The sequence below is a fragment of the Meriones unguiculatus genome, chromosome X (genome assembly GCF_030254825.1).
Source record: "Meriones unguiculatus strain TT.TT164.6M chromosome X, Bangor_MerUng_6.1, whole genome shotgun sequence".
NCBI classification, from domain to species: Eukaryota; Metazoa; Chordata; class Mammalia; order Rodentia; family Muridae; genus Meriones; species Meriones unguiculatus.
This window is the reverse complement of record NC_083369.1, coordinates 7,602,242-7,617,277: the sequence shown is the minus strand read 5'-3', so window position 1 is coordinate 7,617,277 and position 15,036 is coordinate 7,602,242. Positions and strand designations below refer to the sequence as shown.

General features: G+C 35.9%; 1 protein-coding gene across 2 annotated transcripts in view; it reads right to left on the bottom strand.

Moving 5' to 3' along the window:
* Positions 1 to 15,036, bottom strand: part of Chm (CHM Rab escort protein) — a 154,982-nt gene that overhangs the window by 108,001 nt on the left and 31,945 nt on the right. For both annotated transcript variants that reach the window (XM_060375685.1, XM_060375686.1), the window contains exons 3-4: positions 6,447 to 6,519; positions 5,067 to 5,191 (exon numbers count right to left, since the gene is read on the bottom strand). In XM_060375685.1, coding sequence (XP_060231668.1) covers positions 5,067 to 5,191; positions 6,447 to 6,519 — 198 coding nt within the window. The remainder of the gene's footprint in view (positions 1 to 5,066; positions 5,192 to 6,446; positions 6,520 to 15,036) is intronic.

Genomic DNA, 15,036 nt, shown 5'->3' with positions numbered 1-15,036 from the left:
TGGGGTACTAAGTTACAGACAATAGTACTCATCCAAATAATTAGGTTTAGGTTAATAATGGCTAAAATTCAAAGCCATTCAAAGCCACATGCCTTTCTTCCCAACACAAAGTAAAAAGAAACAGGCAGATCTCTGAGTTCTGGATCAAGCTTATTTACATAATAAAAGCCAGGATGGCAACTCTGGCTGTTTAGCCACTTACAGAGATAGTCTAAGATTCAAAATGACAAAATTTTCCTTAAGGTTACCATGTAAATTCTTTTTTTCTTAAGAATAGATGTTATATCCTTACTGATCTAAAGGTGGGATTGACATCATTTTTAGGTTTATGTAAAGAGAGATAATGTCACACTGCTCTGAAAACTGCCTTATCCTTTTAAACGTGCAACATTTTCACGGGGGGAAAATGTTGGTCATGCTTAATGTAAAAAAGACACAAGAGGCTTAAAGATGGCAAAGTATATGCCAACCTAGTGTAGTCTTAAAAACTCAAAAATTATATTCATATGTTTAAAAAACAAAACTGTCCATCTCATATTAAAAAGAGGGCAAGCCAAAGAATAGCCACTATCATTGTAAAGTCCAGGTACAAGATGCCTAGGATATACTTAACACTAAGGGTAAGAGAGTTTATATGCTAATGCTAAGAGAGTTTATATAAAGTTCGGCTATAAAGGCATAACTGTCCAGTCTGTATAAATAAGGGGAAAGCCAAAAAAATAGCCACTATCAATGTAAAGCCCAGGTACAAGATGCCTAGGGTATGCTTAATCAATGTAAAGCCCAGGTACAAGATGCTTAGGGTATGCTTAAATGCTAAACATAAGAGGGAGTTTAAATAAAGTTTGACTATAAAGGCATAACTGCCCATTCTATATAAACAAGGGGATAGGACAAATAGCTACAACATACATAAAAATATAGGGCTAAACCTCAAAACAGGTACAAGATACCTACGGTATGCTTATATTCTAATTTAAAAAGGAGTTTATGTAAAGTTTACTTAAAACATGCATTTTCTATTGCTCAAGGCAACCAGCTTGTCTCTCTAATGGGAGGCTTCTCTAAGGAAATAGGTAGCAACTTGGCCTAATACAACAGGCACACAAGAGCCCATAAAGATATTTTAATCTATCCAACCGTGTTTTGATTTCAACATGATAATGATTATATGTTCAATAAAAATGGTAACTTATATTGCTAATCCCTTTACATGGGAACAACTCTAAAACTGACTGAGACATAAAAAAATGTGTCTCCAGCCAAAAACTTCAATAATACTTGGCCAATAAATCCTTGGCTATAATATCTTCAAAATGCATTATGCTAAACTTTTAATTGACATAGATTAAATTGGCTTACAGTTTAGTTTCATCCTGCACATCTCATACATTTATAATTTTAGAACTCTATAATGCTTGTGAGAAATTTTATGTTTGCAGAACAAAAGAACTAGATGACAGAGATGCTGGATCAAACCTAACAGAATCATTCCTCAGCATGCTGAGATGTTGACACATCTGTTCCAGCATCTTGCATGTTCCAGCATTCTGCTTGTTCCTGCCTCAACTGCTTCAATTGCTATTTTCTCATCAAAGCCTGCTCCCAAAGCACTTTGAAGAAAGATACTAATTTTAACTGGTCCAGCATTTTATTTTAGACTGTTCCATAAAGGACTTTTATTAAGCCTGAAATTTCTCAACATTCAAATGTTATTGGACCACAAATGTTATTGCTTGATTAATTAACCATTTTTATTTGGGCCCCCTACAGGATTTCTACATGTCCACAATGTCAGCTAGAAGAAACTCATGAGAACGGTGACCAATTTCCTTTAAAGGGGGTTGGGTATGTTTTTGGTTGTTTGCTATAGCTACGAAATTTTTTTGTCATTGGGAGATGTTTATTATTAACGGTCTTATTCAAAGTAAAACAAGGAATGTACAGGGATATTTTATAAAAATAGAAAAAAGGGTAGATTATTGAATCTACTCAACTTAAGGTTTTATTTGTTATTACCAAGTAAGGTTAATTTTAACTCTGGTATAGGATTTTGCATATTAATGCAAAAATAAGTATTTTTAATACATTAGTATAAGCTTTACTATATTGATAGAAAGTCAAGGTTACTTCTAATACTTTTAAACTATTATTAAAAGGTGGTTAGGATATTAGGTATTCAAGTTAATTATTAGTTATTCAACTCATAGTCATTTCAGACACTAGTCTAATTTATCACAGAAGTATATCTCATAGGTTTGACAGATAGATATGATTTTGTATACAAAGTGATTACATAAAGATAGGTAGTCTTCAAAAACTTCAGAGACCTACAGAATATGGCATTTAAAATGTTCTTATTATTTTAAAGATTCTTTGACAATGAGACAAGTCATTTCCTGGCAGCACCCCGCCTACCTGAAAGAAGATAATGAACATCGAAGAACCTCCATATGGAGATGGCTTCAAATGCGGCAATCAAGCCACTCGGGTAAAGAAAATACCCTCGCTTCACAACAGACAAATTCTGCCTAAAATGGGGGCAAGCTTAAATGGAGGACAAGTCGACTGCCAAACTCTGCCAAGACAGGGTAAGAAAGTCCTAAATAGTTCCTGCTTCACATATATGTCTGTCAAAATATTCTGAGCCAGGAAGCTGAAGATGATGCTCCAACATTATAGAGAGTTATGGGTGACTGCTCAGCAGCAAACTGTCTCTGTCAATTTTTATTTTTTGGAAGCTGCTAACATGCACTTCCTATTTACTCTCATAACTAATTTTATTCCTTCTCAAGTCTCTGATGGGGTTGAAGACCAAATAGTTACAGTACCACATTTAAGCTTAAGTTGTTTAGAAGTTAAGAAATCTTTTCATATAGGTAATACCAATAAGGATAAAAGTTAATTTAGAGATAGAACTTTAAACTTGTCAAGATAGATAGGATAATCAGACACTTTCTCCTAAGATACCCTCCCCATGTGCTAAATACACATGGAATAGACATTGCACATGTAGATTTTATTTAACAGTTTTTATAATTTCATAATTATTATTGTATTGAAATAAAAGGAGCCTTTTATTGGACTTAAAGGGGGAAATGTTGGTATAATGTTCTTTTAAAATGTATTCGCCTTACCCTTGTTAATTCAAATGCTGATTTCCCCACCCCCACTCTCTGGTTTCAATCCAGATATTGCATTGTGATACTCACTATAAGCATCCTGTCTCAACTCTTGTGTAAACAGGACAAAATAAAGCAACTAGCTACAATGTTGTGCAATGGGAGGAGCCAGAGGACAGGAAACAGGGTTGAAGCTAGAGAGCAGGAAGGAGTGGGAGGAGGAGGAGCGAGAGGAGAGAGAGGAGAGCAGAGCTGGAGGAGAGATCTTAGAGGACATGGAGCATGAACCAGACCTAAGATTTCACAAAAAGCAAGTATAATGTGGGAAATGTAAATATTAGGAAATTGAGGGCTTGGAGGTTTAGGAGGCAGTAAATATTGCCCAGCATTGTGTTCTAGGTTAACTAAAAACCCAGTCTCTATGTGGTGATTTGGTTATACAGCTGTTTAAGACTAGCAGCAAGCTTTACAAGAAGATAAACCAATAGTAAATATTAATAACCGCCTACAACAATGCACAATATCTGCTCAGGCCCTTCTGGCTTTCTTAGTCTCTGTTGAGAACTGGTATGATTCTGATAGGTCTGCATTTATATGTTACTTGGCCTTTTTCCCTTGCACCTTTTAATATTTTTTCCTTTGTTCTGTAGATTTATTGTTTTAATTATTACGTGACAGAGGAATTTCTTTTCTGGTCTAGTCTATTTGGTGTTCTTTAGCCCTCTTGTATGTATATGGGCAGCTCTCACTTATGGTTGGGGAATTTTTCTATGATTTTCTCAAACATGTTTTCTGGGCCTTGGAGACTGAAATCATCTTTTTCATCTATTCCTATTATTCTTAGGTTTGATCTTTTCATTGTGTTCTTGATTTCTTGGATGTTTTGTGTTTGTAACTTTTCCAATTTTATTTTTTCTTTGAGAGATATATCAATTTCTGCCACGGATTCTTCAGTGCTTGAGATTCTGTCTTCCATATCTTGTATTCTGTTGGTGATGCTTACCTTTGTGGTTCCTGATCTCTTAAGTTCTCCAACTCCAGGGTTTTCTCTGCTTGTGTTTTCTTTACTGATTCTAATTCTGTTTTCATGTCCTATACCATTTCCTTCATTTGTTTGAATGTGGATTCCTCTCTTTTCATGACGCCCTCTATTTTCTTGTTCATTTTCTCTTTATATGCCTCTAATAACTGCATAATTATAGATTTAAGATTATTTTCCTGTGTTTCAGCTGCATTAGAATATCCATTAATTTTTAGAGATCCTGGTGAAGCAATGATGTCCCTATTTTTGTTGCTTGTATTCTTATGCTGGTCTCTAGCTATCTAGTTGCCTGTAGCCTCGACTGTTTGTTCCAGAATCCACCTGTCTCTAAAATCTGTAGTAGTCACTTCTGGATTCACTGTCTCTGCTGTTTGTGACCCAGGTACACAAGGCAGATGAGGAGCAAGCCCAGCTCTCTGAGCCTAGAGCTGTTCCAGTGCCCCATAGGCTCCTTGGGGGGGAGGACAATGGAACTTGGGTGCTGCGACTAACTCTGCTCCACTATGTTCACTTTCTATGCGGCACTCACTGTTTATCACACAGGTGAGACAGGCAGCTGGGGAGCAGGCGGAATGGAGCTGTGTTCCCCCTACAGTACCAGAAAGTATTCCCTCAACGCAAGACTACCTGCCCCAGGGTGGCACTGACCCAGTGAGCTGGTCCTTCCTGTATGAATCATTAATTTGCCCCTCCACAACGACCTAGCTTGTGTGAAGCTGATAAAATCATCCACATAGCCCTACTGTAACACAGGATTGTTACAATGAGAAAATGAATTGCATGGCATTAATGTTATGTTATCTTTACTCCAAAAATAGAAAGCACTGAAAGTTACTTTTGAAGAAGTGTGAAATGGGGAAGAGTTGCTGTCTTAGTTAATTCTATGTAAATAATTTTCATACCTGGCATAACAAAATACTTCTACATGTTGAATTGTTTTGTCCTTGCTACGAAGAAGAATAACTTCCTCGTTTTCAAGTATCTTTTCTTGCCACATTGAATTTTCAGTCACAATATCACTGTTTTCCTGAGCAAAACACACAAAAAAAGGAGTTTTAACAAAATAGAAATAAATGAACTAAAATTTCTCAAGAATAACTGTATCTTGTTTCAATTCATGTTTTTATTTTTATCACATCAAAATTCAATGACTTCAGAGTAAGTGAATTGACTCCAACAGTGTGCCTATTTCAAAGGAGGCAGAGGAAAATAATGCATAAAATCTATCAAAAGCTAGTTTTGGTATATAGCTATCTATGTGCCCCTGCTGTGTCTAGAAAATGGCATTTCCTTGAAGTTATCCACTGCCTCTAGCTCTTACAATCTTTCTGTTCCCTCTTCTGCATGGATCTCTGAGCTTTTATGGCAACGGTGTGATATGACAAAGACATCCCCTTTAAGGTTAAGCATTTCAAAGTCTCTCACTCTCTGAATGTTGTCCAATATAACACACACATTTTATGCAAAGGTATTTAAACTCTCATATCACTGCAGCTTTATCACCCATGCTTTTGTCTTCAGGAGAATAACTGCTGATACACTCCATTAAATCAATGAAAGCAAGCATCACGCTTAGTTGAGTAACTGAATGCTGTTAATGTCTTAGCTAACCGGATATTATCATTTTTCCCAACAATTTCAGCTAATCTGAGAGATAGCAGGTTCTAAGTGCATGTAAGATAGCCTCAGCAAAAGTTTTATTTCAACCCACATACACTAATTTATGTTAAATGTGTCTTATACAAAATGTTAAGCTACACAGAATGACTAAATCTCCACATCATACTGCCAGTTATCTCGAAAAACACTTCTTTACACTCAATAGCAATAGGAATAAGAAGCTACTTCAGAAAAAACAATTTCTGAACTTCAACTTTTTTCTTTTAAGTGCTTCTCCCACGTGACAGAAATAAACATACAAGCCAGAGAATAGTGATAGTTATTACTTTTGTTAAAAATAGAAAACAAGACAGTACAGCATATTTTCTACACTAAGAATAAATGAAATACAGACATCAAAATATTGTAATACAAATCACAACTCATTAAGTAGAATTTTACAATGTCTGGTGAAATATCTGAATGACTGAGAAAATCTTTCATTATATAACATTAACTAAAAATATAATTATGTGCATTCTTAAAAAAATACGTGCATTTTTTCAAATGTATGAAAATAAGCTATCTCACATGACAGAAAAATAAAATAATTCTTAAATGAATGGACATTATCGGACACAAGATACAACATAGTGACTTGCAATATCAGATAAGCACTTTACCTGGTATTCCTTCAGCCAGGACAAAAGTCCCGAAAAGCTGAAACTGGCCCAGTTTCCTCCATAGTAGCTTCGTCTGTAACAATGAAAATGAAAGAATATAAAAATTAAGTCACTGATCTCCATAAACTAAATCATCACTGAACTATAAACTCATATTATATAATCATATTGATGTCCCAAGTATTCCAAAGCACAATATTTCTGTTGTTGAAATAAAAGGAAACAGCAAATGAAAGTAAATGGTTATTCTCAGATCTCAAAGGCAACATTTCCTGATGTAACAGCTTAAACATTCGTTGCCTTCTAGAGTCATCTTCAGTGCTCATACAGAAATTCAGTTCCAAATCACCAGTATAATAAGCTCCAATATTGATCAATCAGAATATTTAAGAGTCACAAAATTGGCCACTAATTAGATGCTGTGACTAACTTGAATAAACTTCCAAAAATATGTGTCAGTTTCTTTAAAAATGATACAGTTAACCTATAGTGTAGCAATTGCATTCCAAATCAATTAAACAAGAGAAAACATATTTCATTAAGGTATTTTTATCACATTAATAGACAAAAATGATATCATCAAAAGGAATATAAACAGGTTATGATATAACCACACAGTACATATATTTTCTCAATATGAAACGATAAAATTCAGACACAAACAATAACATAGGTCAACTCAAAATTTTTATTCTGAATAAAAGCCTAAGCCACAATGAGGATATTCTGTGTTAATTCCATTATTGTGACATTTAAGAACAAACCACATTAATCTATGATTAAAAAAAAAAACAAAACAAAACATAAGAGTGGGATTTTGGGCCTTAAACTCATTGGCACAGGAGACAACTTCCTGAACAGAACACCAACAGCATGGCTCTAAGATCAACAATCAATAAATAGGACCTCATGAAACTGAAAAGCTTCTGTAAAGCAAAGGACAGAGAGTTGGGAAAGGATCTTCACCAACCTTATATCTGACAGGTGGCTAATATCTAGAGTACATAAATAATTCAAGAAGTCAAACTGCAACAAATCAAGTAATCTAATTAAAAAACGGGGTAAAGAGCTAAACAGACAATTCTGAATAGAGGATTATCCAATGGCAGAGAAACACTTAAAGAAATGCTCAACATCCTTAGTCATCAGGAAAATGCAAATCAAAACGACCGTGAGATTTTACCTTACATCCATCAGAATTGCAAAGATCAAAAACTCAAATGACAACATATGCTGGAGAGGCTGGAGAGAAAGGGGAACTATCCTCCATTGCTGGTGGGAATGTAACTTGTACAACCACCTTGGAAATCATTTTGGCACATTCTCAGACAATTAGGAATTGTGTTACCTCAAGACCCAGCTACACCACTACTAAGAATATATCCAAAATATGCTCAAGTATACAAGGACATTTGTTCAAACATGTACATAGCAGCTATATTTGTAAAAGCCAGAATCTAGGAACAACCCAGATATCGCTCAACTGAGGAATGGATACAGAAATTGTGGTACATTTACACAGTGGAATACTACTCAGCAATTAAAAGGAACTCATGAAATTTGAAGGCAAATGGTAGGAGCTAGAAAAGATCATCCTGACTGAGGTATCCCAGAAGCAGAAAGACAAACATGGTATACTCACTTATAAGTGGATATTAGACATATAACATAGGATAATCATACTAAAATCTATACATCTAAAGAAGCTAAGAAAGAAGGACACTGGGTAAGACAATCCTTATTCAGAAAGGCAAATGGGACAAACATCGGAAGAAGACGAAAACAAGGAACAAGAGAGGAGCCTAACACAGACTCTGAAAGACCCTACCTAGAAGAGTATTAAAGCAGATACTGAGACTCATAGCCAACTTTGGGTAGAGAGCAGGGAATCTTATGAAAGAAGGTGGAGATAGAAAGTCCAGGAGGGGACAAGAGCTCCAACAAGGAGAGTAACAGAACCAAAATAGCTGGGTACAAGGGTCTTTCTTGAGACTGATACTCCAACCAAGGACCATGCAAGGAGATAACGTAGAACCCCTGCACAGATGTAGCCCATAGCAGCTCCAAATGGGATCTCTAATAGGGAAAAAAGGGGCTGTCTTTGACATGAACTCATGTGCTGGCTCTTTGATCACTTCTCTGGAGGGAGAGCAGCCCTACCAGGCTAGAGAGGAAGACAATGCAGCCAGTAAATTGAGTTTTTGAACACTGACCACAATGTGTTAATTTCCAACGTATTTTCACATAATTGTGAAAAGATTAAGAGAACACATTCTAGTGTTTCCACTCTTAAGTGGTTTGAGGTCAGTTCCTGGTCAAACCCTATTTTTCTCCTTTGGTCACATGGCTTTTGAGAGAGCTAAATGATCCTAGTAATTTAACATGCAGCTCCCATTTTCAGCTTTTCCTGATGATTTGTTCCTAACATTAGCATTTGTTAATTTCATCCAATTATGTATGAAAAAGGTGAAACATGGTTTTCTTTACTATGGTCTTTCAGACAAAACATGGCAAGACGACAATTAGTAAACTCAATAAAAAAAAGAATATTCCGACAAAACTCATTTTGATAAATCTATGGGTTTAAATATAGTTTATAAATCTCTTAAAGACATTAGATATCAATATAAGAGGACGAAAAGAAATAGAAAAAATCAATATGACATTCCAATATGATCTCTGGAACAAATTACAATAGATACGATAGAAATTAAAGCAACAGAATATTTCATTTTATCTTTAAATATATGACTTATTCCTTTCCGATTTATATCCCCTTGATCTCCTTTAGTTGTTTTATTGATGTAGCTTAGGACTTCAAGCACTATACTGAAGAGATATGGAGAGAGTGGGCAGCCTTACCTTGTCCTTGATTTCAGAGAACTGATATAAGTTTCTCACCATTTAGTTTGATATTGGCTATAGGCTTGCTGTATATAGTCTTTACTAGGTTTAGGTATGTGCCTTGTATCCCTGATCTCTACAAGACTTTAAAGATCAATGGGTACTGGATTTTTACAAATGCTTTTTTGGCATCTAATGAGATCTTCATGTGGTTTTTCTCCTTCAGTTTGTTTATATGGTGGATTACATTGATGGATTTCCATATATTGAACCACCCCTGCATGCCTGGGATGAAGCCTATTTTGTCATTGTATATTGTACTTTTTATGTATTTTCAGGCCAATCTCCCTTATGAACATTGATGCAAAAATGCTCAAGAAAATACTTGCAAACTGAATACAAGAACACATCAAAGATATCATCCACTATGATCAAGTAGGATTCATCCCAGTTATGCAGGGGTGGTTTAATATACATAAATCCATCAATGTGATCCACCATATTAACAAACTGAAAGAAAAATAAAAACATAATAATCTGCTTAGATGCTGAAAAGCATTTGACAAAATCCAACCTCCATTCATGTTCAAATTATTGGAGAGATCAGGGATACAAGGCACACACCTAAACATAGTAAAGGTAATATAAAGCAAGCCTATACCCATCATCAAACTCAATGGAAAGAAACTTAAAGTAATCCCACTGAAATCAGGGACAAGGCAAGGCTGCCCACTCTCTTCATATCTCTTCAACATATTTTCTGAAGTCCTTCCTAGAGCAATAAGACAACTGAAGGACATCAAGGGGATACAAATCGGAAAGGAAAAAGTCAAAGTATCACTGTTTGCAGATGATATGATAGTATACATGAATGACCCCAAAACTTCTACCAGGGAACTCCTACAGTTGATAAACACCTTCAGCAAAGTGGCTGGATACAAAATTAACTCAAAAAATCAGTAACCCTCCTGTATAGTAAAGAAAAAAGGGCTGAGAAAGAAATTAGGGAAACAACACCCTTCACAATAGCCACAAAAGACATAAAGTACCTTGGTGTGACCCTAATCAAGCAAGTCAAAGACTTGTATGGAAAAAAAAATTCAAGTCTATGAAGAAAGAATTAGAAGAAGATATCAGATGGAAAGATCTTCCATGCTCATGGCTTGGCAGGATTAACTTAGTAAAAATGGCCATCTTACCAAAAGCAATCTAGAGATTCAACACATTTCCCATTAAATTACCAACACAATCCTTTGCAGAACTTCAAAGAAAAAATCTCAACTTCATATGTAATAAAAAGAAACACAGAAATCCTAAAACAATCCTCTACAATTAAATATCTTCTGGAGGCATCTCCATCCCTTATCTCAAGCTGTACTATAGAGCAACAGTAATAAAAACTGCATGGTACTATCATAGAAACCAACTGGTGGATCAATGGAACCAAATAGAAGACCCAGAAATAAACCCACACATTTATGGACACCTGATTTTTGACAAAGATGCCAAAACCATACAATAGAAAAAAGACAGCATCTTCAACAAATGGTGCTGGTCTAACTGGATGTCTACATGTAGAAAAATGCAAATAGATCCGTACTTATCACCCTGCACAAAACTAAAGTCCAAGTGGATCAAAGACCTCAATATAAAACCAGACACACTAAACCTGTTAGAAGAAAAAGTGGGGAAGAGTCTGGAACTCATTGGCACAGGAGACAACTTCCTGAACCGAAAACCAACATCACAGGCTCTAAGAGCAACAATCAATAAATGGGACCTCATGAAACTGAAAAGCTCCTGTAAAGCAAAGGACACTGTCATCAAAACAAAACTATCTTCTCCAACCCTGTATCTGACAGAGGGCTAATATTCAGTATATAAAAAGAACTCAAGAAGTTAAAAAATAACAAATTAAATAATTCAATTGAAAAATGGGAAACAGAACTAAACAGAGAATTCTCAATAGAGGAATATCGAACGGCAGAGAAACACTTAAATGTACAAAGTCATTAGCCATCAGGGAAATGCAAACCCAGACGATCCTGATATTTCACCTTACACCCATCAGGATGGTTAAGATAAAAAAACTCAGTGACAGCACATGCTGGAGAGGCTATGGAGAAAGGGGAACCCTCCTCCACTGCTGGTGGGAATGTAAACTTATTTACACTCTGGAAATCAATCTGGCACTTTCTCAGACACTTAGGACTAGCGCTTCCTCAAGATCCAGCCATACCACTCCTAGGCATATACCCAAAAGAGGCTCAAGTACACAATAAGAATATTTGCTCAACCATGTTTGTAGCAGCTTTATTTGTAATAGCCAGAAGATGGAAACCACCAAGATGCCCCTCAACTGAGGAATGGATACAGAAAAGATGGTACATCTATACAATGGAATACTACTCAGCAATTAAAAACAAAGAAATCATGAAATTTGCAGGTAAATGGGAACTGGAAAAGATTATCCTGAGTGAGTATTCCAGAAGCAGAAAGACACACAAGGCATATACTGACTCATATAGACATATCATATAGGATAAACCTACTAAAATCTGTACACCTAAAGAAACTAATCAAGAGGGAGGACTCTGGCTAAAATGCTCAATCCCCATCCAGAAAGGCAAAGAGGATGGACATCAGAAGAAGAAGAAAAGAGGGAGCAAGTCAGGAGCCTGACACAGATGGCCTCTGAAAGGCTCTGCCCTGCAGACTATCAAAGCAGATGCTGAGACTTATGGCCAACCTTTGGGCAGAAAGCAGGGAATCTTATGAAAGAAGTGGGAAATATTAAGATCTGGAGAGGACAGAAGTTCCACAAGGAGAGCAACAGAACCAAAAAATCTGATTACAGGGTTCTTCCCTGAGACTGATACTCCAACCAAGGACCATGCATGGAGATAATCCAGAACCCCTGCTCAAATGTAGCCCATGGCAGTTCAGTCTCCTAGTGGGTTCCATAGTAAGGGGAATAGGGACTGTCTATGACATGAACTGATTGGCCTGCTCTTTGATCACCTCACCCTGAGGGGGGAGCAGCCTTACCAGTACACAGAGGAAGACAATGCAGCCACTCCTGATAAGACCTAACAGATTAGGATCAGAAGGGAGGAAAGAAGACCTCCCCTATGAGTGGACTTGGTGAGGGGCATGCGTGGAGAAGGAGGAGGAAGAGAGGGATTGAAAGGGGAGGAGGTAGGGAACTACAGGGGGGATGCAAAGTAAATAAAGTGTAATTAATAAAAACAAAATAAAAAAATAAGAGTCTCGGAAAAATCAGAAAATTAATATTCATGATATTTTAATAGGAAACATAAAACTAGACTCTAAAGCCTCCTAATGTCCCAAAATAATTAAGTGTCCTAAAATTTTGGCAATAATAAATAGACAAAAACGTATACTGCACAATCCCCTATAGTACCATGTAATGTGAAATGTTTATCTTAAAACTATACAAAACATAGTTTTCATTTTTCTATATTTTCATACCATCTATTCCAATTACCACCTAAGTTTTTTCTAGATAAAATAATCCTCAACAAATGTATCAATTACTACCAATCACTAAATAAGTTCTGCTGTCACAGTAATTCTAGATATTTCTTAGACTATCCATAAAGTTTATATCATTTTGCTTAATTTTATCCACCAGCAAATATATAACAAGTAGAAGGAATGAACATTAAGCACAGTATTTAGAGCCTATAAATTAAGTCCCACCCCACCACCCCCCCGTTTCTACTTGGGATAATTACAATTCTTTACTGACTATTCAGCAGCAGGGACAGCTACGAGATGCTATATTACATACTGTTCTGTGAAATAGCTTCTATAAGCAAGGTGCAAAACACTGACAAAAGACTGAGTTACTGACATTCAAGCACATTCATCTGGAAATCATTTTACTTAAGAAATTCATGGTTGAAAATATATTGAGACAGGTAGGCAATAGGTTTTAAGATTGTTCAGTGAGAAAGGGAACCAGCCTGGTTCAACTCCAATAACATTCTCCTATATCCCAATTTCTTATATTTTTCTCTTCCTAGGTCAAGACTAACAGCATCTTCCTTTGACAGAATTTATCTTTCCAAGTTTGTTTTCAGAAGTATTTTCTTTCGAATCTCCAGCACTTTTGTGAGAAAGAGACAAAATGTTTTATAGGTGAGCCCAAGGAGGCTTGCTACAAGTCAAGGAGGCTTGCTACAAGTCAAGGCAGCACAACTTCAAATGACATAAATAATATTCAAACTCAGTTCTCCCCAATACTAATCTTGTCCATTACAACACAAAAACATGCAACTTTTAAATTAGAAAATGTTAGTCTTCAAAATAACTGTGGCTATTGTTCAATAAAGAATAACACATTCTTGCATAGTAAAATGCAGCTTGGCCCTAGGCCTAAATTCTCCTCCAAAATGACTAACTGCTAATAGTTGTCCCAATGGGGAAAAGCCTAATGACAAAATAAAAAATGGAAAACACTAGATTTCAAAAAGTCAACAAGAAATGGTTTTCTAGTGCCATGGCTTCTCAGCACCATTAACTACTACAATGTCTGCTGTAGCTTTCAAATACAACACTATATAATATTCCAAAACTTCAAATGACCAATGAGTATATTTTGGAGAGAGGATTTTGAAGGAAGGGGGTTTAACAATGTATTTTGAGAAATATTAGCTGAATTCATATTAAGAGAAAGGTGAACCTACATGTACCAAGCTTGGGATTTTATATTCACTCTTTCATTTATGCTTCATTTAAGTACCTTGTCTGATTCGTTCAGGTAAGAAATAGAAAATTTGGAATTTTGAGTTCAGGGCATATCAAACCCAAAGCATATGCCTACCTCCTAAATCCTGTAAACTACAGATGTCACATCTTTAAAATAACAAGCATAATTAAACCCTAGATTGAATTATTATAAGTAAAAGCAATGGTATCTGTTTACAAACACGAGATGGTATAAAATCTAGTTTTGTTTTGTTCTGCATCATAAAAACAGTATAATAACTTCAACACTGTCTATTTCTAATATCAGAGCTAGGGGAACTGCTCATTTCTAGGACCTAGATTGTGATTGGATTTCTCTAATTCAGAATGCCATGTCTACTGGTATGAGTTTGCCAGCTATTAATGCATTCATGTGCCATGTAAATTAAACAATGAATCAAACCTGCCTCCTTCACACAGTAGGCAGTGTCAATTTCATCAAAGAGAGTCGGTTCCATTAAAATTTGCTGCAGTCCTACAAAGTATGACATGCCATTATCATCCCGTTAACAATGTGCATTAATTCTAGGACACGGGATATATTGGACTTAATTCGTACACAAAGTTTCCTTAAGCAAAAGATCAATACAGATGCCATATAAGAAAGTTGTACTCTTTCCACTGTCCCCTAGAATTTTAGACAATTAGCTTGGACTTCGATGGTGGAACTGTAGATTAATTCTAATATTAAAGATAAGAAAGGCCTTTCTTCATTGTTGGTATTTTAGGTTACAAAAATTGTATGCATTTATCATATCATTATCATTCCTCTACTGATGACTCATAAATTGTTATTCCAGTCTGGACCTCTCTGGTGATCTCCAAACTCAGATCTGAAAATGCAGACTATGAATCATCAGCTTATTGGACATCTCCCTTTATTAAACAGCCAATGTGCACTTCAATTCTATATGCTCAAAGAGCAAAAGCAATTATTTGTCACTTAACTCCAACCAAGTCTTCTTTCCTCATT